General features: G+C 60.3%; 4 protein-coding genes and 1 long non-coding RNA gene across 8 annotated transcripts; 2 read left to right on the top strand and 3 right to left on the bottom strand.

The window, feature by feature from the left end:
- Nucleotides 1-1,145: 1,145 nt before the first annotated feature.
- On the top strand, nt 1,146-5,253 carry TOR2A (torsin family 2 member A). Its single transcript, XM_063174523.1, has 4 exons — nt 1,146-1,466; nt 2,543-2,718; nt 3,053-3,180; nt 3,723-5,253. Exons 1-4 carry the CDS (start codon nt 1,260-1,262, stop codon nt 3,965-3,967), a joined length of 756 nt encoding a protein of 251 aa, XP_063030593.1. The 5' UTR covers nt 1,146-1,259; the 3' UTR covers nt 3,968-5,253.
- On the bottom strand, nt 4,757-7,293 carry LOC134428123 (uncharacterized). The gene is made up of 2 exons (XR_010030326.1): nt 6,932-7,293; nt 4,757-4,915 (listed from the first exon to the last, which is right to left on the bottom strand). It is a non-coding gene; the product is annotated as an uncharacterized LOC134428123 (long non-coding RNA).
- Nucleotides 6,060-8,445, top strand: PTRH1 (peptidyl-tRNA hydrolase 1 homolog). 3 transcript variants are annotated; one of them, XM_063174527.1, is made up of 5 exons: nt 6,060-6,424; nt 6,514-6,733; nt 6,876-6,996; nt 7,587-7,632; nt 8,040-8,445. In XM_063174527.1, exons 2-5 carry the CDS (start codon nt 6,538-6,540, stop codon nt 8,223-8,225), a joined length of 549 nt encoding a protein of 182 aa, XP_063030597.1. In that variant the 5' UTR covers nt 6,060-6,424; nt 6,514-6,537; the 3' UTR covers nt 8,226-8,445. The 3 variants fall into 3 exon arrangements, with proteins under 3 accessions (XP_063030597.1, XP_063030594.1, XP_063030595.1); XM_063174524.1 differs by having other exon boundaries at nt 6,060-6,733; XM_063174525.1 differs by having other exon boundaries at nt 6,060-6,733; nt 6,897-6,996.
- A 1,158-nt stretch (nt 8,446-9,603) lies between these two features.
- CERCAM (cerebral endothelial cell adhesion molecule) lies at nt 9,604-15,893 on the bottom strand. Of its 2 annotated transcripts, XM_063174610.1 has the most exons (13): nt 15,766-15,893; nt 14,116-14,226; nt 13,817-13,934; nt 13,603-13,737; nt 13,310-13,514; nt 13,119-13,238; nt 12,932-13,008; nt 12,656-12,762; nt 12,419-12,551; nt 12,062-12,189; nt 11,782-11,985; nt 10,636-10,872; nt 9,604-9,988 (listed from the first exon to the last, which is right to left on the bottom strand). In XM_063174610.1, the coding sequence occupies exons 2-12, from the start codon at nt 14,187-14,189 to the stop codon at nt 10,638-10,640; spliced, it is 1,536 nt and encodes a 511-aa protein (XP_063030680.1). In that variant the 5' UTR covers nt 14,190-14,226; nt 15,766-15,893; the 3' UTR covers nt 9,604-9,988; nt 10,636-10,637. The 2 variants fall into 2 exon arrangements, with proteins under 2 accessions (XP_063030680.1, XP_063030681.1); XM_063174611.1 differs by lacking the exon at nt 15,766-15,893 and having other exon boundaries at nt 14,116-14,925.
- Nucleotides 15,894-16,090: 197 nt separating this feature from the next.
- On the bottom strand, nt 16,091-24,095 carry LOC134428326 (collagen alpha-1(III) chain-like). The gene is made up of 4 exons (XM_063174999.1): nt 23,939-24,095; nt 23,285-23,575; nt 20,946-21,370; nt 16,091-16,874 (listed from the first exon to the last, which is right to left on the bottom strand). Exons 1-4 carry the CDS (start codon nt 24,093-24,095, stop codon nt 16,395-16,397), a joined length of 1,353 nt encoding a protein of 450 aa, XP_063031069.1. The 3' UTR covers nt 16,091-16,394.
- Nucleotides 24,096-24,624: the final 529 nt, after the last annotated feature.

Consider the following 24,624-nt stretch of genomic DNA (forward strand, 5'->3'; position numbering starts at 1 on the left):
AGTGACAGCCCTTCTGAGGGGGACTGTGTGCTGTCACTGAATGGTTCAGGCGGGAAGGGACCACAGTGGGTCATCTGGTCCCACCTCCCTGTGGACTCCACAACCTCTGGGACAATCTTCTGGTGCATGGTCACTGCACAGTAAAGAAGTTTTTACTTGTATTCAGATGGAACTTCCTGGGCATCGGTTTCTACCCATTGCCTCTTGTCTGCAGCACCACTGACCAGAGCCTGGTTCATCTTGGCACCCCCCTGCCTTAGGCATATCAATACGTATATATATATATATATATGAGCAGAGATGCAGGATCATCACCTCCCTGGCCAGCTGGCAATACTCTCTCTAATCCACCCGTGGATCCCACTGGCCTTGTTGTCCCTCAGGGCACACTGCTGGCTCACAGACTCTTGTTGTCCAGCAGGACCCCCAGTCCTTTCTGCAGAGCTGCTTTCTGTGTCAGCCCCCAGGCGGTACCGGTGTTCGGGGCTGTTCCTCCCCAGGTGCAGGACCCTGCATTTGTTGAATTTCAGGAGGTTGTCATCTGCGAGACGGTCGCGGGTCCCCAGGGCACGAGGGGACAGAGGGGACAGGGACCCTGCCCAGGTGGGGGGCGGGGCGATGTGGGACAGGCCACGCCTCCTTAGTGTATAACCACGCCTCTTTGCCATGGCGGGTCTTTCTGGCCCCGCCTCCGCGCGGGGCACGCTGGGAGTTGTAGTGCGGGCGGTGCGGAAGCCGCGGCCGCCATGGCCCCCGGAGCGGCCCCGGTCCCGGTCCGGGTGCTGCTGGTGCTACTGGCGGCCGCCGCCCGCCCCGCCGCCGCCTGGGACCTGTGGGCGCTGCGCTGCGGCTTCTCAGCGGACTGCGAGTGCGGCTTCGGGCCCGACCTGCGCGGTCAGCGGGAGCGGCCGGGCGGGAACGGGGTCTGGGGGCAGGGGGACCCTCAGGGGCGGGGGGCGCGCAGCCGCCGAGGCCGGGGGGCAGCAGGGGAGGGAGTCCCGGGAGGCAGCGAGGGTCTCCAGGAGAGCCTGCCCGAGGGGGTCCCGGGAGGCAGCGAGGGTCTCCGGGGAGCCTGCCGGGGGCACCCTTGGAGCGGGGTCCCTCAGCCGGGGATGAGGGGCCCAGCGGGGCGGCCCCAGGGACGGGACAGGCAGCGGTGACAAGCCGCGTTCTCCAAGTCCTGGTTTCACTTCGTTTCAGGGCTGGAGTTCGACTTGGCCACGAACCTGGTGGGGCAGCCCCTGGTGAGGCAGCAGGTGATGAAGGGGCTGAGGGGGTTCCTGGAGAACCCGAACCCGGTGAAACCACTCGTGATGTCCTTCCACGGCTCCACAGGAACAGGCAAAACCTACGTGAGCTCCATGCTCATCCGCTACCTCTTCCAGGGGGGGCTGCAGAGCCCCTATGTTCACCACTTCTCCCCCATCGTGCATTTCCCCCACGCTGAGCACATAGAGCAGTACAAGGTAAGGGACACTGCTCAGCAGTGCCACTTCACTGGGGGGGTTTGGCTGTGTCTGGGTTGATCCTCTGTACATATGTATTCAAGCTGTTTCCTGAAGTGCAGCAGGAATAAAAGCTCTTTGTTTTAACCTCTCAGACAAACATAGCTGAGAGAGTGGCTCCATACACTGGCTGAAGGATGCACTAGTAACTGCAATATACTCAGTTATTACTTTCGTCCTCTCCACAGCAGTCCCTGCCCTGATCGTGTTCTCATTCTTAAATATTTACACAGCTCTTTGAACACACAAACAAAAGTGCTTGGCTTAGATGAAAGGCACTAAAATTTTCCCATTGCTTTCCAAACAGCCTGATGGCTGTAAAAACCTGCATATCACTAGACTTGTAATCCCCTCTCACAGAGCACACAGCTCCCTCACAGCAGCTCCAGACTCTCCATGGTGCCATTCTTAGAGCTGAGAAAAGAGAGAAATCAAAATGCCAGATTTTCAGCAGAGTGGGAATTCAGCACACCTGGACCTTTAGTTTCTGGGCGTTTGGAGAAGTTATTTGTTGTATTGTGTCCTTAGAGGAAATGCTTTTGGGAAAGTAAATCCCTTCCTGGCTGAAGTGCTTCAGTGAGGAGTTTCACATGCCCCCAGGCAATGTGAGTGGTTTTGTGTGGGCTGGGAGGTACCTTCAGCCATGATAAAGAGCTGTTCTGGGTCAGTGCAGGCACATGTTTCTACATTAGAACAGGAGCTGGTAAGAAGCTGGGAACTGTGGATACAACAGGGAATGAGAAGAACGTGGGGAGCTGTAGGAGTCTGAATATCCAGCTTTAGTGTGCTGCCTCCTCCTTTAAATCTGTATAAAAAGATCTACAGTGGTTTTAAAAAGCTGGTAAACACCACTGTGTGAAATCCAGAATAAAGGGGCCTCCCCAGCACTAGGTGTTTCAGCTCCAAGTGTGTGGTGCTGTGCAGGGACACGCTGCTCTCAGCACCTCTGGCTGTGTTGAGCTCCTGCTCAGCCTTTTCTGGGCTGTTTGAGCCTTCCTGGCCCTCTCACTGCCTCACACTTGTGGGGTTTTTCCTAGGAAAGCCTGAGGCGCTGGATCCGGGGGAACCTGACCAGCTGTGGACGCTCAGCGTTCCTCTTTGATGAGATGGACAAGATGCACCCAGGCCTGATTGATGTGATCATCCCGTTCCTGGGGCCCTCGTGGGTTGTGTACGGCACCAACTACCGCAAAGCCATCTTCATCTTCATCAGGTGAGAGAGGCCTCTCCATGGGCCCTTCCAGCTCACTGCTGCCCATTTGGGCAAAGGTTGCACCTACCTCAGGGCACAGGCTTGCTTTGCCTTTCCTTCTCCAAGCCTTGAGCCTCTCCAAATGCCAAGAGATGCAATCTCACAGTGAACAGACAGATCTGGAGAGTGTGAAAAAGCCTCCTCTGCTTGTTATTTGGCTGCCTCTAGAGGAGTTATTTTGGGCCAGGCAGCTGGGAGCTGCTGGCTTGCACTCTGCAGGCTGGTGGGTGTCAGGTGCCACCTGAGACACCGTTTTCCTGGCTGCACAGTGGATAAGGCTCTCATTCTTGTGCAGCAATGCAGGAGGGGAGCAAATCAACAACGTGACGTTGGCTCTGTGGCGTGCCCGCAAGGACCGGGAGGAGATCAGCCTGCAGGACCTGGAGCCAGCCATCTCCAAGGCCGTGTTTGAAAACCCTGAGAGTGAGTCCATGGAGCTGAGCTCCTCCTGTAGCCCTACAGCCCAGCACAGGCAGCCAGGCCTGATCTAGGAAGCCACCCACACCACCTGCTACCTCCCAGGCAACCAGAAAGGGACAAGGGGGTTTTGAGGAACTGGAACTGTGATCCCCTTGAGGTTTCCTTCCTTCTGAGCCAGCAGACCTGTTGCCATATTTAGCAAAGTTCTTGGGAGACAAGGTGTGTTTGCAGCTGGGGGCTGGCAGACAGCACAGCACACCTGCCAGAACAGCACTGAGCTATATTGATCCCCACTGCCTGCCTGCATCTGCTTGCCTTGCCCCTAGCACAGGGAGCACAGCTTAAATTCTGACTAGACAAGGTAAATCCCCCCATTTCTGGGGGAAGAAACTCTGTTCGGGGGGGGAGGTGACAACTGATGGGTTCAAAACCAGCGAGATCTCTCCTCAGCAGAGTACTTTGACTTCACACAAAGCAGCTCTTTGAATTGCAGGGACTGCAGAGCCTCTCTGAAGGTAAAACCTTCTCTCCCTTTCCTTGTGCAGGTGGCTTCTGGAATTCTGGGATCATTAATGAGCATCTCATTGATTTTGTTGTGCCTTTCCTCCCACTGAAGCACCACCACGTGAAGCAGTGTGTTGTCAGTGAGCTCGTCCAGCAAGGCCTCGAGGTGCGGCCAGATGTCGTCCAGGAGGTGGCTGACAGCATCCCCTACTTCCCAGAAGAGGAGAAGTTATTCTCATCAACAGGCTGCAAAACTGTGGCCTCTCGCATCAGTTTTTTCTTCTAGTCACTGGCAAGGGCCTCTCTGAGATCCACATGGAGCTGGAAAGCAGCCAGGGCTGGTGGGATGTGCAGTGGGAATGGTGTGTGTGTCACTCCCCACAGCACAAGTGCTCTCCTGCTGAGCTCTCTCCAGCTCCAAGGAGCCCGCTGCAGGATGCAGCTGCAGGACCAGGTGCAAATTATGTAATTTAAAGCACTTTACTGATTGACTCTTGGCCAGGTAAAGGTGGATCCACCACCTGAGACATGTGTGATGACATGGGGAAGATGCTGAGAGGGTCTGCAGTGTCAGGGAGGTCCTCACCCTGTCAGCAGCACCCCTCCAGAGCTCTCTCCACTTCTGGCAGCTGTTGATACCCAATAGGTTAAGATTCTGAGCCCATATAAGAATATTTCTTCCTTACAGCATTTTAACAGGTTTTTTTAAACCTTTTTAAGCATAGCTGTGCCTCAGCTCCTTGGCACAACCTACTGGTGCTGACTCCTGTGAACACCTCAACATGGCAACCAAGGTTTCTTTTCAAGGAAGTTTTAGAGCCACCCACATTCCAGTTTCCTTTCACTGTGAATAGGTGCTTGGTAGCTTCAACACCAATGAGAGGGGTAATGTGGGAGAGGGGAACACCTGATCTGCCATGAGCCAGGCTCCCCTGCCACCCCTTCATCCATGTTTCCCCTAAGGGCCAAAGGATTTCCCTGTAGCAAACCAGGAAAACAACAACAAAAGACTTCTTGCTTGTTTTACCAGCCGTGAAGAATCTCATCCTACCTCCAGAGGAGCCCACAGTGCTGCTAACGGTTTTGAAAATTCCTTTTATTCACTGATGGTTTCTCCAGCAGAGTTGGTGCTATGAGCTGTGGAGCTCCTTGTACATCCTTGTGCTGGTCAGACCTTGCAGGCGTTGGCTGGGCCAGCAGCCATTCAGCTTCTGGGGAGTGTCACAGTGGGGACCTGGGGACAAGTTAGAGAAGATGAGTGCTCCAGACTGCCAAGCAGGGGACGCACAGCCTGGCTTTTGCCCTGATTTTAATGTCCTCTATGCTGTTATGGAATAAGAGGTCAGGGGAACCAGAGGGATGGGTGTAAGGGCACTTTGCAAATATTCCAAAGCTCTGTTTGTTCCCTGTATGGAAATGAGCTGCCAGTGCTTGGGAACCATGCCAGCTCCAGGCCTGAGCTTTGGGGATTTTAGACACCACCCAAGAGCTGGCCCAAAGTCAGAGGCAAAAAATTCTGCCTCTTGCAAAAATACGAATTTCTAATTTAAAATAAATCTTATAAGGATGAAACAGTTTAAGTGTTTACATGGATTCCTGACTGCGGGTAGTGTGGAAGAACTTGGAAGATTTCCAATTTCCAGCACAGCGATGTGCTGCTGGGCTGGGGAACGGTCCCGGTGCCCTGGAACAAAGCTGTGCCCTGCTGGCCGGGTGAGTGGAGACGGAACGGGCACCGACACACAAACCGCGGGGCCCAGTGCTGGGCATTCGCTGCTCCCGCGAGTCCCCCGGGGACACTGCAGAGCCGCTCTCCATGGGAGGGGGGGGTTCCCAGGCCGCGGCGCCCTTTAACGCGCCTCACCGTCCCCACCACAACCAGCCGGCCCGCGGGGCATTATCACAGCGGCGACACCGCGAAACCACCCACGACACCGCCCCGGCATCGCGACACCGCCCGTGACACCGCCCCGCCGCCCGCTAGAAAGATGGCGGCGCTGCCCGTAACCAAGATGGCGATGTGGGCGGGGCGCTGAGCGGCGCGGGGCAGTGACGTCACGCGGGCAAGGAGGGCGATGCTGGCGGCGGAGGTGGCGGGGAGCGCGCGAGCGCTCGTGGGGCGGGCGGGGCCGCGCGCCATGGTGAGGGCGGGGGGAGCTGGACTGTGAGGGGAACGGGGCTGTGAGGGGAGCGCATGGAGCTGGACTGGGAGGGGAATACGGGGAACGGGGCTGTGAGGGGAGCACATGGAGATGGACTGTGAGGGGAGTACGGGGAACGGGGCTGTGAGGGGAGCGCATGGAGCTGGACTGTGAGGGAAACGGGAATCGGGGCTGTGAGGGGAGCGCATGGAGCTGGACTGTGAGGGGAATACGGGGAACGGGGCTGTGAGGGGAGCGCATGGAGATGGACTGTGAGGGAAACGGGAATCGGGGCTGTGAGGGGAGCGAATGGAGATGGACTGTGAGGGAAACGGGAATCGGAGCTGTGAGGGGAGCACATGGAGCTGGACTGTGAGAGGAACGGGGGAACGGGGCTGTGAGGAGAACAGGGTGGATCAGGACTGTGAACCGAGCAGACGGAGCGGGGCTGTGAGGGCAGTGCCGGCGAGGATCAGTTCATGGGCGAACACCGGCAGCACGATCAGGGCTGTGAGGGAGGCACCGAAGGAAGAGTGAAGGGAATGCTGTGGGGATTGAGACTGTGAGGACCCGGCCAGCTGCGGGGAGCATGGAGGGAGCAGGTGTGAGCCATGCTGGAGGGGATCAGGCCCGTGCAGGGACAAGGGCCTCATGGTAGCCTGTCAGAGCCCTGCTGACAGCTGTCATGCAGGTGGCCGGCCTGGGCAACTACGGGATGCGAGGCACACGGCACAGCGTGGGCATGGAGGTGCTGGACCGGCTGGCCCGGCAGCTGGCGGTGGCCGAGGGCTGGCGAGTGGACAAGCGGTGCTGTGCTGATGTGGCCCTGGCCACAGCCCACGGCCTGGAGCTGGTGCTCCTCAAGCCACGGAGGTTCATGAACCTCAATGGGCTCAGCGTTGCCAGTGCTGGTGAGCAACTGGGTCAGCCCCAAAGCCTCTAGTGGCGCCAGCCCCCTGTGACAGCCCTGCTGTCTCCTTGCCCTCCAAGGCTCACTACAGCCCCACTCTGCAGAGTCAGGGCCTGGTGAGTCTGTCTCCCCTCATTTCTTAGGTTGTATTTCTGTTTCCAAAGCTGAGATCTACAGCCTTGGCCCCGGAGACATTTACCTGGTTCACGACGACCTGGACAAGGCCCTGGGCAAGGTGGCAATCAAGCTGGGAGGCAGCGCAAGGTATGGGGTAGCCCCAGCTCCCTGATGGTGTGAGCTGGTTTGAGGCTTTAACATGCCCATACACGTTCATGGGCTGTTCTTGGCTCCAGCCTTGCAATGTTTTAGCTCTTGTCCTGGACTCGATCTATTGCAGAGGCAACAGCTGGCTGTTTGGGCAGCCTCCCAGTTCCTGCCCTGGCAGGGAGGGCAGGGAGCCTCCTGGAAGCAGCTATGGGCTGGATTCAGCCCACATGGATTTTTTATAGCACTCTGCCTCTACTGTGCCTGCCCAGTACCAGACATTTAACCTAGGAAAGCTTCCACTGCGGGATGGGGCAGGTACGGTGCTGGGTTCCAGTGCTCAGTCACACATGCACCAGCTGTGACAAGAGCTGACACACACAGAATGTGCTGTCCTAGCCCTGCTTCCCTAAATCCCCCAGCCAACTGCTCTGAGCCCCCAGGGCTGGATGTTCCTGCAGAATCAGGACATGGGGACTGCAGCCCTTGGCTGGGACCACGTTCCCACATTCATGCAGCAGGAGACCCAGGGCTACATGGGGAGGGTGTCTCTTACAAACTAAGTGTGGGTTTTCTCTTTCTCTTTCAAGGGGACACAATGGGGTCCAATCCTGCATCAGTGCTCTGCAGTCCAACGTGAGTGAGTGTCAGGTGAAGGGGATCAATCCTGTGCCCCCCTCAATGCACGGCTTGTTCCCCCACTCCCAGTTTTCTGATTCCTCTTAGACAAGCCCCTGCTCCCTTCTCCCCCTTTTCTCCTTCCCCGTCATCCTGGAGGGCTGTTGTCTGTTTGGCCGCCATGGAGGACATGGAAACAATTAGCTGGAGTGCCTCTGCCAGCCCTGGCAGGAGCCTGGGATCTCAGCACAGCCCAGCTAAAGCCTCTTCCAAAATTATGTTTCTTGGAGCAAGCACTCAAAACCACCTGGAAAACATGAGGAGCTGTTCCCTTACTGCCCAGCCCCACTCAGCACTGTCACTGTGCCTAACTCTGCCTGCACACTTGAGGGGAAGCTCCCCCAGCTCTCTCCCTTCCTCCCCAGGAGATGACCCGGCTCAGGATCGGCATCGGGCGGCCAGAGGGTGACGTGACAGTGCCCAACTATGTCCTGTCTCCGTTCAGTGCTGGGGAGAGGGAGAAGCTGGAGCAGATCCTGGCCCAGGCAGTGACCTGCCTGCTGGAGCACATCCAGAGCCGAGTACCTGCAGAGCCAGGGGACAGGGGCTGACACAAACCCCCAGGACCCTTGTGGCTGATGGACAGGGTGCTGCAGGCACTCTGGAGTGACCAAGGAGCTGGAGCAGAGCCGGCCCAGCCTGGCTGGGAGCTGGGGCAGCCTCCTTCCATGCCCACACCAATCCAGGCAGCTCGTGTCCCACTTGAATCCCTGCAGAGGCTCCACGCCTCAGTTTGGCACAGAAATGAAATAAACCCTCACCCTGACTCTGGCCTGCTCCTGCCTCTCTTCCATGCGCCGCTTGCCAAGCTTGGGTTGTCCTTGGTTGGCACTGCAGATCAAATCCGTGTTCCCATCCCTGTTTGACCAGCACAGCCTGGAGGGAGGCTTCTAGTGAGAAATGGGGAGCAATAGGAGCTACCTCTGTAGAGTCCAAAGGCACTTCAGTCTTGCTGAGAAACTGGCAAGCACAGAGAGCCTGGAATCCCATAGCGTGCTGCTCTGACTGAGCTGCAGCAGTTTCAGGGCTGGCCTCACAGTGTTTTTGAGTTCAGTGGTTTTGGCTGAAACTGTGGAGTTTCCAACAGCTGCAGGAGTTCTGGCTTCCCGCAGAGCCGTTGCAGGTCTCGTGGAGAGCACAGCCTGAGGCAGTGTGTCCTCACCACTGCTGTGTCCCAGAGTGCTGGGTGTGCCAGCATGGCCTGCCCAGCTCTGTACCCAGGAACACTGAGACACCCAGCAAAGGCAGCTCCTCTCCTGCATCCCAGCAGGATGGAACAAGCACGGGACACTTGCTGGCTGACGTATACCACAGCGTTTCTGTCGCTTCCATGCTCTGCTCCAGCTGGCACCAGACATTCTTCTCTCCATCCCCAGCTCCTGGAGCACTGAGGCTGCCTGGGCCAGGGGAAAAGCTGGGAAGCAAAAGTGTGCCCAACCTGTCATCCATTCCTCACCCATGTCTACACTGGCTGGGACCCCGCACTTACAGAACAGGCACTTGGCCTTCTCCTCCCTGTTCTCCAGGAGATCCACTCGGCTCTTCAGGTCCCGTGTGATCTGCAGCTGGTTGTTTTCCTTCCAAAGGTCCCTGCTGTAGCTGTTCAACCTGCCCCAAATGATGATTTCCCGAATCCCTTGGTAGTCTCAGACCTCTCTGGGTGTCTGCTAGCAAGGCCTCCACCTGTTGCTCCATCACCTACACTCCCAGGGGAGAGCTGAGCTCTGTGAAGATGCCACCCACCTTTCCCACCCAGACCCCAAGGGTGAGCTTCAATTTCCCTCCCCCCACCTCTCTCCTTCCCTCTCTTTCCCCCTTACAGATTTTATTCCCAAAGTTCCCAGCTGGGGGAACTGTCAGACCCTCTCATCTGCAGCACTGGGGTGACACCTGGGATCTTGGGGCAATGCCAGCACCCAGCACACCAGCTCAGTCAGTCTGCTTTAATCCTCCCTGGGCTTCCACCCAGGCACGGCACGAGGGACAAGCCCAGTCAGTGGCAGGAGGCCACCACGTGTGCCAGCCCAAAGTCCACTCCCCAAAGTCCAGGCTGGTGGAGATGGCAGAGTTGGCATTGATTGGGACTGTCCTGGAGATGTGTCCTCAGCAGAGATGGAGCACAGCGCTCCTCTGGTCTCTCCACTTGGCAGGGAAAGGCTTTCCTGGGGCAGATCCTGCCTTGGGTGGATTCGTCACATGCAGATTCGAAGAACCCTGTGGGGCTCTGTCCAGGGCAGCTGCATCTCCTGAGTGGGAGTGGGCAGTAAAAGGTCCTTGCCCCTGGTGCTCCCAGCTGGATCACAGTCCCTCATCCCTAGGAGGCACGGACACAGACATCAGTGGTCACGGCAGGAGCAGCCCCAGCGTGTTCACGCCTGCAGCGAGGCAGTGGGAGGGCTGTGTTCCAGCCTCCCCCGGTCTGGCAGCTCCCAGGGCACTTCTGCTGCCAGGACAAGCAACCTCAGGCAGGGAAAGTCTGACCCAGCATTAACTGTGTCCATGCTGCCCTGGGGCTGAGCCAGTGTGGGTCGCCTGCCTGCCTGCATGGCCACAGCCCCAAGGAGACACACTTCTGAGGGGAGCAAGCAGTGCTGGGCTGAAACGTTCCCCTGGGAGATGCCACAGCTCCTTCCACACTTTTGCAGCAGGAAAAGGAGCGTTCTCCCTTCCTCATCTGAGGGGCTGGGGAGCAGTATGGACTCAGGGGGATGGAGGGCCCTGTCCCCAAATCCCCTCCAGCCCAGTGCAGCCTCACATGGGACATCTGTGTCCCCACCCCTTTCCCCACCTGGAAGAGACAGTCTGGTCCCTGTTTCCCAATGCTTTGAGTCTGACAGGGAGAGCTGCTGCCCCATGACAAAAACAAGCTAGGCATGTGGGACACATCTGAACATGGCACGTGCAGGGAGACACTCCCCAGCTGCTCTGTCCCCTGTGCCTGGGTCTCACAGCCTTGCTCACCATCAGAGCTCGTCACGGGCCGTGGAGCGGAGGTGGCCAGCGCTGCCCCGTGAGTCCCTCAGTGTCTTCTGCGAGCCAGCCCAGTCAGTCTTCTTGGCATCATCATCCCAGATGGTGGAGGTCTCGGTGTCACTCAGCCAGTTGCTGTCCCCAGCGTAGTGAGTGGGATAAACCAGGAGGGGGTGAGCTGAAAACACCAGCAAGTCCCGTGGGGAGAAGTGCCGCTTGTAATCCTCACTGGGGAAAGGGGAGCAGACCCAAGAGAAAAAACTGGCTTACAGAGGAGCAGACAGAGGAGAAAAAGCACTGGGAAAATCAAATCAACCACCCAGGGAAGGCTCCATGTAGGGCAGGGAATAGGGAGGGATGTGGGGTAGCAGGCATGGAGCCGGGGAACGCTGGGCAGGGACTGTGGAGGGATTACAGAGAGGACAGGACCTGTGGCTCCCCACCAGCTGGGGCCGGCTCTTGGCACAGAGTGGGTCTCTGGCACAGCATCCAGCTGGCCCTGAGACAGAGCTGTCTGGTGCTGTTATGCCTGCAAGCAGGGGGCTTCCAGCTGCTGCTGGTGCATGTGCAGAGCCCTAATCTGTTCCTCCGTCCACCTCCAGCCTGCCTTTTACATGCCCGATCCATGTTTTGCTCCATCCTGCTCATTGGGTTTCCCAATCCCTTCTCTCCCAGGACACCCACCCACCCACTGGTGCTCACTCACCCTCTAAATTGCCTCCCCCTGCCCAGACAAAGCCTTTCCACTGACCCCCACCCCAGAGAGGGGCATGAAAGGGCTCCAAATCGGGGCTGATACCCTCAACCAGGGGCAGGAAACCGCACAGCCCCCCAGCACTAGGGTACAGGGGGCTGCTCCCTGCCCCTTGCCATGGGGCCAAGACCCTGTGCAGGGCCCACACCAAGCCCCAGCTCCATTCCCATTCCCCCACCCCATGCTGGCAGAGGGCCATTTTCCAGCAGCCAGAGGCCAGGCAGCGGCGAGCTGAGAATGAGCTCATGCTACAGATGTTTTCCTCCAGCATGAGTAACGCCTGCAAAGGGGGAACTGGGTGAGGTGGTGACGGCAGAGAAGAAACACATTGTCCCACATTGGCATGGCCAGGCCAGCACCCTCCTGCACAATCTGCTCCTTACTTGGGGTGCTTGTCATACATGATGGGCAGATACTCGTCCACGGGCAGCATTTTGGAGAGGGGTTTGGTGGCCAGCAGCTTCTGTGCCCCGTGGTGGGAGATGGCGTAGGCCAGCGTCCAGTACGAGTACCCGGCCACCACCAGGTTCCGCACGCCTTCCACAGGCACCTCATCCTCGTCGTTCACCTGCTTCCTCCCCAGGTAGCTGTGGGGTGGCCAGGGAGCCATGAGAGCCAGCCTTGGGGCCCCCCACCCCACATCTCCCTGGCTCCAGCACTTACATGAGGTCCCAGTCCTGCTGTGCCTGCTCCAGCTCGTCCATCAGCCGCTGCAGCCGTGCTGGGAAGGCAGCCTCGAAGCGCACGTCATCCTCGAACACCACCGACCGCTCCAAGCCCCGGGACACGATCTGGGAGAGGGGACAGAGGTGCCAGCCCATCCCAGCACTGCTCTGGGCCATCCCAGCACCGCTCTGGGCCATCCCAGCACCGCTCTGGGCCATCCCAGCACTGCTCTGGGGCCACTGACCCTGCAGGACACCCCTTCTCCCCAGGTCCTCCAGACATCTGAGATGCTCACAGGGTCCCTGCCCACTGCTGGTGGCCCTTAGGGACCCCGTGGCCACTGTGGCTCCATACCTCCTTCCAGATATTGTAGTGGCTGAGGAAGCAGCCGACCTCGCCCTTGGTGAGCGTGCGGCCGGAGAAGGGATCGTAGTACCCGGGCAGCAAGTCCACACCCAGCACCTTGATGTCACTGCTGTTGAGGGTGCTGCAAGGCAAGGGGCTGCATCAGTGAGGTGTGCCACCAGACACTCCCTGTCCCCTCCCCACGGTGACGCCAGGGGACTGGCTGAGTGGTCCCCCCATGGTCACCTGCCATCCACAGCATCCACCACCCGTGGAATGATCTCCAGCTCCTGCAGGGATGCCAGCATTCGCTGCCGCCGGTCTGGCCTCCGCACCAGGTTGATTAAGAAGATCTGGGAAGAGGAGAGCCCCAACAATGGGACATGTTGTCATGGGGGACACACAGGCTACTGCAGGATGGGGACAGAGGCTCAGTCTTTGTCATGGATAGATGCAGTCAGAGAGATGGACACAACCAGAGGGATGGACAGGGGAACACGAACAGCTCCACTGAGCACTTACTTCATCAAAGCCCATTTTTGTGAGCGGCCTGGGCAGGAGAGAAATGTGCCTGGAGCGCTGCATGGGGGGACCATCCACTGTGGAGAGAGGAGACAGTGGAGCCCAGATTCCCCTGGCTGGGAGCTGGGGCTGACAGCCCTGTCAGGACCTGGAGGCCTCCAGGACCTCTCCACCCATGGGCACTCACCCATGGCCTCCAGCGTGAGATGCACAAAGTTGGCATGATCATCCTCCAGCGTCTGGTGGGCCTTCACAGGAACATTGATGTAACCAAAGTGGTGCTGGTTGCACACGTGGACCTCCACACCTGCCAGACGAGACAGGTGAGCAGCACAGCCCTCCCAGCCCCTGCACCCCCAAAACCCCCATCACCCTCACCAGCCTCCTGGCAGGAGTAGGCAAAGACAATGATGTCATCGAAGGCCCAGGTGTAGTTGGGGTGGGGCGGGTAGAAGGCCAGCTGTGAGGTCTCCTCCTTGCGCAGGTCGATCAGGAAGGTGGCGTAGACCATGGGCACGCGGAAGCAGCCCCGGCGCTGCCGGTTCTTGGTGGGGAAGTAGTCGGGTGTGCGGCGATAGAAGCCCTGCAGTATCACACCCCACAGTGCTCCATGGCAGAGAGCTCCTCCACCACGGGGCTGTCTCATTCTCCAGGGATTTCTGGGGACCCACCTGGGGTGTGATGCCACACCAGAAGTTGGAGTAGAAGGTCTGCGAGTCCAGCATGGGGGCCACTACTGACTTGTTCTGCGCCATGAGGAACTTGAGGGTCTGGTTGTTGGTCAGGATGCTGTCAGTGTCCATGAACTGCAGAGACAGCACAGGTTCTGGAGACGTGGAGAAGCCCACCTCAGCCTCCACCCCACCAGTGCCCCAAGTCCCTTACCAGGATGTAGTCTGCCTGCTGCTCCCGGGCGTAGGTGAGAGCTTCCTGCTTCAACTTCATCACGTTTTCATAGCGTTTGTCACTCCAGTGCTTGGGACCAAGCTCATCAGGGTAGGAGCTGGGCAGGGGGAGGCAGGGGTTAACCTCACTCGCTGGGAATGCACAAACTCGGTGCAGGCTGTTAGTGCCGGCAGGCTGAGTCAGCCCCACTCCGCTGAGCTCCTCCTGGTCCCCAGCCAGGGAGGGTTGATGCTGCTCCAGGAGCCCCCCAGCCCACACCTGCCTCCATCCAGCCTCACCTGGGCTCCTCTTGCACCTTCAAGGCCACCGAGTGATAGTCCTGCCCCACAGCCCCCAGCCACTCCTGCAGCATTGCTGTCGTGTTGTCCGAGTTGTGGTCTGTTGCACACCTGGAGTGAGGGGACATCAGCCTCTGGGGGTCCTCCTCAAGGGACAATCAGGACCTCACCCTGCACTAGAAATGCTCATGGGACCAAAAGACTGAGCCAGTGACAGACTTGCTGGGAATGTAACGTGTAATTTGAAGGAACCAAGGCTGTGCAGGCAGGAGGGGGAACACTAACTGCTAATTTCTTCCTCGGTGCCGCTGCCACCCTGGCTGTTCCACAGCCGCCACCCTGCATCCCGGTGGCAGCCCTGGACGTGTTCTCCTCACCCCAGCCTTGTGACTGCCCACCATGAGCACAGCAGCACAGCTGCTTTGTCCCCCTGTCCCTGCACCCCACAGTACCCCTGTGCGTCCCACTGTTCCAGCAGTGAGAGGAAAGGACTCAACAGCAAAAAATCAACAGCAAAAAACCTCCCTTCCTGAATATTCCCTTGCTGGGCACCATCAGCATTCCCAGCTCTCCCACCTGTCCTCAGAACAATGCAGCACAGACAGAGCTGAGCCCACCTTGCACTGGGCCAAACCCCAAGTTCCCAAACTCCTCGAACCTGTCAAAGAGCCCGGGACATCCCCCAGGCACTGGTGTCATGGGGATTTGAGGGAAGAAAGCAAGATCTGTATCCCTCCAGCTCCACGGGCTGCTCTTGAAACTCCCTGCAGGATCCTGTGGCCAGGGATTCCCGGGGGTGCAGCGGGTAAAGGTGAGGACCCCCCTTCCCCTTCCCCTTCCCCTTCCCCTTCCCCTTCCCCTTCCCCTTCCCCTTCCCCTTCCCCTTCCCCTTCCCCTTCCTGCAGCCGACCCCCGCCTCAGCCCCGCCAGGATCCCCCGCCTCAGCTCCCCCGCCAAAGCAGCTGCAGAAAAGTTTCCGACAAGCTCAGGCGACAGACGGCAGTGGCGCGGCGAGGAGACAGGAGACTCCTCTTCCAGCCAACCCCCGGCACGGGAAAGGGGCTTGGGGGTGAATTTGGGAAAGGGAGCCCGAGAGTGAGCCCGGCGGGGAGGGGGACGGCAGAGCCTGTCCCAGTGATGCAGAATCCCCTTGTGCCCGGGGGTCCCCGCTCTCATCAGCCCCACGGCTCCCCCAGGGGAAAGGCTGGGGTGCAGCCCTGCACCGCGGGCAGCCCGAGCCCCTCCCGCTGCCCTGCGGGGTCCCACACACGGGGCAGAGCCGCCCCTCGCATTGTGGGGCTGGGGACGCTGCCACCAGCGGGGTCCCTGTTCCTCCCGAAGGTCCCTTTCCCCTGAAGATCCCCATTCCTTCGAATCTGTTCTGTGCACCCAAGAGCCCCCAGTTCCCCCACTCTCCCGCGTTTTCCTCCGGGTCCCTGCTATCCTCGCTCTCCATTCCCCTCACAGCCTCCCCTAATCCCCGGACCCTCCTTCCCCCCCCATCCCCGTTCCCCGGGGCTCCCCGCTATCCCCGCGGTCCCTGTGGCTGCAGCATCCCGGTTCCCCCGCGATGCCCATTCCCCACAGCCCTGTTCTCCCCCAGGACCCGTGCCACTCTCTGCCCGCTCCCCCGGGGTCCCGCAGCCTCACCACAGGGCGATGCTGCCCGCGGGATAGTCCAGGCGCTCCAGGGCTCCCAGGCAGTGCGGCAGCGAGTGCTGCGCGTTCCGGGCCAGGAGGGCGAGCACCAGGCGCGGTGGGGCCGGCCCGGTGCCGGTGCCGGTGCCGGTGCCGGTGCCGGTGCCGGTGGCCAGCAGCACGAGGAGGGCGCAGAGCGGCCCCGCGGCGCCCATGGCGGAGGCGGCGGGCGGGGAAGGGGCGGGCTGGGACCCGCCGTGCTCAGCGCACCCCCCGCCCCCGGCCCCGGCCCGGCCCCGCCGCCGCAGCGAGCCCCGGGGGCCGGGCTGGCTCGGGCTGCCTTAAATAGAACCGAAATCGGTGCAGAGCCGCGCAGAGCCCATGGCTGGGGGGTGAGAGAGCGGGGACACCCTGGGACCCCTCCCGAGGATGCTCCAGGGCATCCCCGCGGCACACGGGCGGGTCCCCACGGTGCCCTGGGTGGGTGGGCAATGGGATGGAGAGGGGTTATGGTTTGCGGCAATATGGCCAAGGGTTGCCGGGGGCAGCATCGCCAGGGGGCTCATGGACAAGGGATCATGGCCAGAGAGGTTTGTGGCTGAGGGGGGCTTGCATGGCGAGTGGGTTCATGGCTGCCGTCCTCACCAGGGCAGCCCACCCCTGTGAGCCGTGTCCCCCCAGGCTGTCCCCATGGCTGTCCCCATGGCTGTCCCCATGGCTGGCCATTCCCAGGCCCTCAGGCGTGTCTGCGACGTGTCCGAGCCGCGGGCAGGGGCAGGCCTGGGGCCTGTGGGATGTTTGACCAATCCTTCTGGTTTTCCACCCAATCCATAAATACATCCGTCAGCTCCGGGAGCAGCGCAGGCCTGGGGTGCTCGTGTCCTGCAGGGCGGGCCGTGACTCCGCCAGGAGACATTGCTGCTCCCCACGGCGATGCCGGCCGCTCTCACTGCGCTGGCACCGAGCCCTGCTGCGGCACGGGTGGGTGCCACGCGAGGCCGAACTGTGCCCACCCGTGCCAGGGTCAGGGTGCCCGGGCAGCTGCTGTCGCCGGCTCCGTGTACCCTCGGGGCTCCATTGGGGTGCAGCAGAGGGGTCGGGAAGCGAACAATCCAGAACACCTGAAAGAATCAGCAGAGAGAGCGGGGGACTCACAGGACCCGGCAGCGACTGCAAGGAGAGAAAAATGCTGTTTACAGCCCGGCTCGGACAAGGATTTCGGGAAGGGCTCGGCGCCAGCGCAGCCGGGAATTCCCAGCCATGGAGGAGCTGCGGGAAGGAGCAGGAGCCCCAGAGCCCAGCAGGGCCCAGCAGGGCCGGACCCACCCGTGTCCGTGTCGGGACCCACCCGTGAGGCTGAAGGAGGGGCAGCCCGGGAGGGAGCGGGGGCTGCAGAGCCGCGGGAATGCCCCGGGACAGCCGCGGCCCTCGGGGACACCCCCGGCACCGCCCCCGCCGCTCCGGCCGCTGCTGCCCCCTCCCGGCCCTCGGCGGGGAGCCCGCGCCCGGCCCGAACCGCATCCGGTCCCCGCGTCCCTGTAACCTTCTCTCCCCGCCTTTCTTCATCCCTGCATTCCACCATCCCTATATCCCTGATCCCCACACCCCTCCAGCCCTTCACCCCTCCGTTCTGTCATCCCTGCTCTTCTTCATCCCTGCATCCCTTTTCTTTTGCATCTCTTCATCCCTCCATCCCTGCATTGTCCCTCAGGGTCCCAACTGGACCTGCCCTTGCCCTGGCGCCCCACACAGCTCAGCCAGCCGAGCACAGCCACGGCCCCGCTGCCCTGTACAGCCCTCACAACACTCCCCAGCCGTGGGTTCCAGAGCAAAGAGAGGGGGCCCTGCCCTTCCCACAGCCCCTTCACCCCCAAAGCAGGCAGAGGAAGGGGGGCTGCCCCTGTGACACGGGGAAACTGAGGCACGGGCCAGTGAAATGTGCTGCACACACACAGGCTGGGAGTGGCAGAGGGACAGAGCACCCTGTGCCTGCCCTCCCAAGCTCAGCTGGGGTCAGAACTATCCCTGCCTCTGCAATCTGCCTTCCCCTCACATCCTGGCTGCTCACAATGGACCCTCAGAGGCCACTGATGGCCAAGAGGCACCTTATGGGCAGTTTGGGGCAAAAACAACCCTGGGTGAGCTAAGGGGGACACAGAGATTCCTGTCAGGGCTCCTGCTGTGTGCCCCTCAGGGTGACAGCCCACCCAGCTCCGTGCTGTGGCTGTGACAGCTCCTGTGCCCCAGGAGCGGGACTGAAGGGCAGCTGGCAGGTCCCCACAGGGCCCAGGGTGTCCCCAGGGGGCTCAGGACATCTCACAGCTCCGTGCACTCATGGTGATACCTGCAGTACAGAGCCAGCATCAGCCTGCAAGCATCCTGCCTGGAAAACACCTCATCCCCAAGGCTCCAGGCAGGAGCAGCCCTGCACAAAGTTTACAGGAGTATGTTTTCTTTTTTTTTTACAGGAAAAAGTTGCTCTTGGACCCAGGGATGAGGATTTTGGTTACCTCCCACCTCTCTCCGCCCCTTCCTTGAAATTTTCTAGGATTTTCAGCAAAGCTTTGAAAAGCTCCAGTTCCCTCAAACTTCCTGTTTTTCTGCTTTAAAAGGCTCAACCTTGGCTGCAAAAGGCAAATATATAAAGATATGTATGGATATATATGTATCTATAAATGCAGAAATTCAGTGTGTGTTCATGGCCAAGGCCACTACAAGTCGCTTGGTCAATAAAACATTTTTTATTAATCTTTTTTTCACAAGAAAAAACATCCTGGGCACCCAACTAGCTGCCCAAAGTCCATGGTACTCCCAAGATTCCCCATTCCCAGGCTGTGACATTGCCCAAATGATGCTCTCCCCTCCAGACATGCTTTCTCCAGACCTCCCTTGGCTTACCCAGCCTCAAAACATCAGCCCTGTTTCCTGCTGGGGAAACTGAGGCACAGAGCCTTCCCTGCCCAGGGGGAACTCTGAACCAAGGGAGCGCCTGTGAATCCACCACACCCTCTGCAATGCAAGCCCCTCATCCTGCACCACTCCAGCTGTTCCAGATGTTTTCCCCACCTCCCAGCTGTTGGGTAGCTCAGGAGGCCAGCGCTCCCCTCTCAGCTGCGTTTTCCTTCCAGGTCTCTGCTAAACCCATCACATCCACGGGCCCTGCTCCACTTTCCTCCTCCCAGGCTGCTTCTGCAGCGAGCAAAACCCACAGATCTTCCCACACAGAAAAATGCAGGGGAATTTCTGCCATCGTGGGGGGATTTGGGCCATCCTGGGAGGGATTTTGGCCACCCGGGGGGATTCTGGCCCACCCAAGAGAGGCTGTGCCAGAGGAGCCGAGGCAGCTGATGGGAGCAGCATTCTCATCCTGGCTGTGGGGAAAGGGAGATTTGTGCCACTCTAAATGGAGCAGGGACACACTGCCAGCATCCCCCAAACCCCAACCCGCTGGGAGACCCACTGGGGTATTCCTGGTGGGATTTCCTGTGAAATCCTGGGGGTGTGAAGGCTTCCTGGGGGTCCTTCATGTCCTGCTGGGAGCAGGAATCCGTGCTCTGCTCCACCTGCAAGGCACTGCCACCCTTGGAGCCACATCCAAGCCCTGCAGTGGCCCAGTCCTGCCCCTCCTGGGTGGCACAGCTGGCACAGCCTCAGCATGGGCCCTTTGCTCCCCAGTCTGCACCACATCTTCTGCCACCAGGGCCAGCAGTGCCCTGGGTATCAAAGGGACCCCAGGCACCTGTCAGCGGGCACAGGGACACCTCCCACAGCAAGGGGAAACTGAGGCAGGAAACCAACGCTAGGAGAGGCTGCACATCCTGAGGGACAACAGGGAGCTGCCCCGTGTCCCCCCAGTGCCACAGCTCAGAGGGACAGCGACAGAGGGGTACCCCAGGAGCGGGTCCCCCCGCAATGCACTGACCGTCCCCTCCGTCCCTCCCTCCTCTCACCCCGGTGGGGCTGACGGTCGGTGCCGTCCCAGCCCGGGGCAGCTGTGACCGCAAACAAAGCTGTCCCCTCCGGCACAATGCCCTTCTGTCCCCCCCAGCTGCTGACCGCTGGGGTGGGCAGCGGCCGGGCTGGAGGCGTCGAGGGGCCGTGCCAGGCCCCCGCTGGCAGGGGACAATGTTGGCAGTGATGGAGAGTAGGTATTTCAAAAGGTTTTGTTTTCGGGCTGACCCGCCGAGCCGGCGTGACCCCGCAGCCCCCCACCCAGCCCCGCTCCTCCGTCCCAATAGAAACCGGCCACATTCCTGACCTCGAGGGGGGGGGAGCTTCAAACCTCCCTGGGAAGGAGACAATGGGGGTGTCAGGGCAGTGATTTAGGAGGGGGGGCTCTTTCCATCACAAAGGCGAGACAAAGGCGCTCGGCGCTGGGAAAGGGGCTTCGGCGGCGGCTCAGGAGAGGGGCCGGGGTATTGTGCCTGGCCAGCCGGCCTCGGCAGCAGGGCTGCCAGGGCCTACCGGGTCCTTCTGTGTCCCACCGGGTCCCACCGGGTCCCACCGGGTGCCAGCAGGTGCCACTGGGTCCCATTTGGTCCCACTTGCCCCTCCAGTCCGTACCCGCGGCCACCCCGGAGAGCGCAGCCCGGTGGCTTCGTGGGTGTCACTGTGCCCCGCGCTGGGAGGGAGGGAGAGTCCCCGTCCCCACGTGGGATGGCTGAGGCACCCCCTGCTCCCCGCAGCTCCCCATTCCCCGGGCACCAGCCCGTGTTTTGGGGGTCAGATGGGACCAGGCCCCCACGGGCAGCTGTCCCAGACCCAGAGCCCTGAGCTCCCCTCCCCGCCGGCCCTGCCGGGTGCCCAGGGCTCCATTCTCCCCTGCAGTGCCCATTCCGGTTCCGAGGGCCGGCCGGGGATCAGCAGCTCCTCTGTGAGGAGCTCAAAGGGGCTTTGTGCACCCCGGGGCTGCCGGCACCCAGCACCGCCGGCACGGACACCACCGGTGCCCATCCTGCCCGGTGCCCATCCTGCCCGGTGCCCGCCCTGCCCCGTGCCCGCCCTGCCCGGTGCCCGCCCTGCCCGCACCTCGCAGCCTGCGCCCCCCACAAACCCCCCTGTTTGCAGCTGCCCCCTGTCCCACCCTCCTCCTCCATCCCCGTGGGTCTCAGCCCCTAAACCGTGGCACAACCGCCCCACAAAAAAAACAAAAACAAAAACAAATCAGGAAACTGTTTAAGTAGGCGACTTACGGTGTCTTCTGCTGCCGAGCTGAGACCGAGTGTCCAGCGTGTCCCCGGGACGGCGGGATGGGAGCCTGCACGGAGAGGGGAGGTTTTTACAGGAGAAATGTTTTTCTCCCGGTGCTGGACGGCTGATCCGAAGGAAAAGCTGGAAACAAGTTCATTGGTTTTGCTCTCGCTCCCTGTCCTTGCCCTAATTTTTTTTCCTGGCAGCTGGTGGGAGGAAGGGAGCTGGCAAGGTGATGCTTTTAGGGGAAGTGGGGAAGCGCTGGTGAAAGAGGCATTGACCGCCCCGGAGCCCGGGGGAGCCGGGAGGGCGGCGGCGATGCCCGAGCGCTCAGGCTGTGCCGGGCTGGGACCATCGCTCCGAGGCTCCGCTCCTGCCGAGGCTCCCGGCCAAGCAGCGCCCGCGGCAGGTGGAGGGGCGCCGCGGGCTACACCAGAAAGCCAATGACATCAATGACATCATGTTGTGGGTTTGTTGCCTTTTTTTTTTTTTTTTTTTTTTTTTTTTCCAGGATGAAATTTGCAGACAACTTCCCCCGAGCCGGGGCTCCGCGGCGAGGAGCAGGACGGCTCTGCCCAGGACACCCTGGCGCCCATCGAGGGAGAGCAGGGCTTGCCCAAGGCTTTATTTTCCCCCCCATTTTGGGTTAAAAGAGCTACATTTTAATTTGTTAACTGGCTGGAGCCGTGCGAGGGGCTCTCCCCGGCTGAGCAGAGCGGCCCCGGCGCCAGCGCCCCGCGGGGACCCCCCAACCCACGGCGGGGCAGGATCCATCCCCGGCCGCGCAACCTGCGAGGGCTCCTTTCGCCTCTTCCCTCTTAATTTTGTTTAGAAACTTGTCAGGTTGGTAGATAAAGGAGGTGGAAAGATCAATCCCGGCTTTTCATCAGTGTGGGAAAAAGTATTTCACTAATCCATATTTATTGGTGTAAGGAACCGGGGGGGAAGGAGGGCAAGAGACCCTAATGGTCAGAGCAAAGGACAGAAGGGACAGTTTAAGGCTGCCCTTTTCCGAGAGGTCACATGTCACCAAAATCTTTCGGTTGTCTCGGGATTGGTTACATTCTGTTCTCTTTTTTTCTATTGAGGTTGCCAAGCAACTGGCTAAGACCAGCCAAGATATTTTCTTTATTACAAGTGGAGCAGAAAGCAGCAAGGAGGAGAGAGATAAAAAAAAAAAAAAAGAAAAAAAAAGAAAAAAAACTAAAAAAAAAAACGGGGGAGAGAAGTTTAGACAATTAACATTTATAGGATCACATAACTTCATTAACTCGGCTGAGATTTGGGAAAGAGACTTAAAAAAAAAGAAAGAAAGAAAAAAAAAAAAAGGGTGGTGGGAAGCGTTAGGAATTAAAACAAGTTAAAAGGTCCGGGGCTAAAACAATGCCAGAACACCCGGAGCAGCAGCGACAGGGGCTTCCCTCGCATGGCTCCTGCTTCCCAGAGTGGCCAGTCCCAGGCAATGGCTGCAACCCAGCTCAGGGCCCTTCAGCTGCTGCTGCTCTTTTTTCTTTTTATTAAATGCTGGCTTTCTTTTGGTTTTCACACTCGTAGGAAGTGGGTTTATTGCTACTAGCGCTGGCAGGGATGTGCTGGGATGCAGAGGAGCCTTTCCAAGGGAGATGCATGGCTGTGGCAGGAGCTGGGCATCCCCCTGGCCCTGGCCCACGGGGAAGGGGCTGTGAGGATGGGGCTGTTCCCAAGCCCTGGGACACCTTCACGCCTCTTCAGGGTGGGCAAAACCTCCCAGGGAGGGAGAGAGACTCTGTGGGAAGCAATGTCCCCCCGCAGATCGCTGCCCTGTTGGGCCCTGCTCAGGGTTTGGGCCTGACAGCCTCTGACGCTGCCCCTGGGCTCCAGGGGTGAGGCCTAAGGCAGGGGACACTGCTGAGGGCTGGGGACAGAGGCTGGGGTCACCCTGCATCCCTGGGGCTGCGGGAGTTTCTGTCCCAGCACTCACCAATCCCTGTCCCCGTGTGCCCAGTCCCGGTGTGAGGACAGAGGGAAGGCGAGGACAAGCGGGATCTCCATGGCGAACACTTCCAGGCTCCCGTCCAGCCCTGCCCAGGGACCCCTGTGACACCCCGGGCGGGGACAGGCAGCCGTGGAGAAGGCGCCGGACACCTCCAGGCTCTTCCCTTTGGCTGCGGGGACCTCGGGCAGGCTGGGGCTGGGGGTCCCCGGCGATGTCCCCGCTCCTCCGGCCGAGCCCGCAGCTGCCGGCCTGGCACCTCGGTAATATTCATTAGGGCAAAACAATGAGCATTATTTATCCCCAGCACTTTCCCTGCCGCTGGGGGGCCGAGTTGGGGTGCAGGTGACCCCGCAGCCCGGGGGGTACCCGGGCAGGGTCGCTCCCGCGGCAGCAGAACGGAGGGGGTCTCCAGGGGGGGCCGAGTGGCTGGGAGGGGACCCCAGGCCCAGCTCTGCCCGGCGGCTCGGGGGGATCCCCGCAACCCCGAGTGGGGCCGAGGGCGGCCGTGCCCGGGGCTGGGCGCGGAGCCCCCGGGGCAGAGCGCACCCCGCGCCCCGGGCCCGGCGGAGCGGCGGCTGCGGGCCCGGCCGGAGCCGGGCTTGGGGAGCTGTGTCTTTAAGAGATGGCTGGCTCCAGGTTGCAGCTGCTGTTTCTGTGCTATAGAGACAGTGGAGATTCATTACTCCTAAAACACAATGGGCATTTATCACCCCGTGGTGTTATTCAAATCCAGTACCAATTGAAGGTCATCCCCATTCTTTTCTCGCCGGCTCTGCAACACATTTATTGTTGTGCCGTTCAACTAAAAGCCCTGCCCGGCCCCGGCGCAGCCCGCAGAGCCCCGGTGTGCGCATCCCTCCCGGGCGGATTTGGGACCCTCCCGGGTGGATACGGCGTGGAGGAAGCGGCGGAGCCGCGGCAGCTCGGCCGGGCTCGGGGCCGGCAGCAGGTGCCGCGGGAGCCCCGGCGCTGTGCCCCGCCGAGCCGCGGGGGCCGCCGCTCCGCCCCCGCGGGACGCACTTTCCGCGCCCCGTGGAAACTCGGAGCCCCGTGGGCCGCCGGGGCCGAGGGCGGCTCGGGCAGCCGGGGGTCCGCCGCTCGCCCGCAGCCCCCGCCTGCTCTCGGGGCGACCTGCCCGGCCCCGCCGCGGAGCGGCCGCGGCCACCGGCACCGGCATCGGCGGGGGAAGCGCCGGCAGCGGGCCGGGATTTTCCCCGCCTGGAGAGGGGGGATTTGTTCCCAACTTCGTGGGCGCCGGTCGGTGAGGAGGGGCTGGGGAAGAAGCCTGGATTTTTCATCTTTTTCCTTTATTTTTATTATTATTATTATTATTATTATTAATATTTCCCCTCCAGCGGTCATTTATAAATTTCGGAGATTTGTTCAAAGTGCACGAATTTTGAAGGCGATCCGCTTGGAATTGCTGGATTCTCCAAGGCAGGAGCGGCGCGGCTGCAGCGCGGGGCCGGAGTCGGTGCCCGCAGCATCACCCCCGCGGCTGCCGGAGGCACCGAGCCCCGCCGCGGCCGCCAGCCCCGGCGCACCGAGCCCCCGCTCCACCGGCGCTGCTCCGGCAGCGATGGATCGTCGCTTTTCGTTTTCTATTTTTTTTTCTTGTTCCTTTTTTTTTCTTTTTTCTTTAAAATTTTTTTTATGTTGGATTTTTTTCTCTCTCTTTTTTTTTCTTTTTTTTTTTTCTTCTTTTT

The sequence above is a fragment of the Melospiza melodia genome, chromosome 22 (assembly GCF_035770615.1).
Source record: "Melospiza melodia melodia isolate bMelMel2 chromosome 22, bMelMel2.pri, whole genome shotgun sequence".
Lineage (NCBI taxonomy): Eukaryota > Metazoa > Chordata > Aves > Passeriformes > Passerellidae > Melospiza > Melospiza melodia.

Excerpts from the sequence above, each read along its gene's own strand:
- TOR2A (XM_063174523.1), top strand. The coding sequence starts at position 1,260 with ATGAAGGGGCTGAGGGGGTTCCTGGAGAACCCGAACCCGGTGAAACCA. Across the intron at positions 1,467-2,542 it reads AGCACATAGAGCAGTACAAG|GAAAGCCTGAGGCGCTGGAT; the intron begins GTAAGGGACACT and ends GGTTTTTCCTAG. Across the intron at positions 3,181-3,722 it reads CGTGTTTGAAAACCCTGAGA|GTGGCTTCTGGAATTCTGGG; the intron begins GTGAGTCCATGG and ends TTCCTTGTGCAG.
- PTRH1 (XM_063174524.1), top strand. The coding sequence starts at position 6,508 with ATGCAGGTGGCCGGCCTGGGCAACTACGGGATGCGAGGCACACGGCAC. Across the intron at positions 6,734-6,875 it reads GCTCAGCGTTGCCAGTGCTG|GTTGTATTTCTGTTTCCAAA; the intron begins GTGAGCAACTGG and ends CTCATTTCTTAG. Across the intron at positions 6,997-7,586 it reads AAGCTGGGAGGCAGCGCAAG|GGGACACAATGGGGTCCAAT; the intron begins GTATGGGGTAGC and ends TTCTCTTTCAAG.
- CERCAM (XM_063174611.1), bottom strand. The coding sequence starts at position 14,243 with ATGTCCCCTCACTCCAGGTGTGCAACAGACCACAACTCGGACAACACG. Across the intron at positions 13,935-14,115 it reads AAGGTGCAAGAGGAGCCCAG|CTCCTACCCTGATGAGCTTG; the intron begins GTGAGGCTGGAT and ends CCCCCTGCCCAG. Across the intron at positions 13,738-13,816 it reads AGCAGGCAGACTACATCCTG|TTCATGGACACTGACAGCAT; the intron begins GTAAGGGACTTG and ends CTGTCTCTGCAG.
- LOC134428326 (XM_063174999.1), bottom strand. The coding sequence starts at position 24,095 with ATGCCGGTGCCGGTGGCCGCGGCCGCTCCGCGGCGGGGCCGGGCAGGT. Across the intron at positions 23,576-23,938 it reads GTTTCCACGGGGCGCGGAAA|CACAGAAACAGCAGCTGCAA; the intron begins GTGCGTCCCGCG and ends CTGTCTCTATAG. Across the intron at positions 16,875-20,945 it reads GCTCGGCAGCAGAAGACACC|GTGTTCTGGATTGTTCGCTT; the intron begins GTAAGTCGCCTA and ends TGATTCTTTCAG.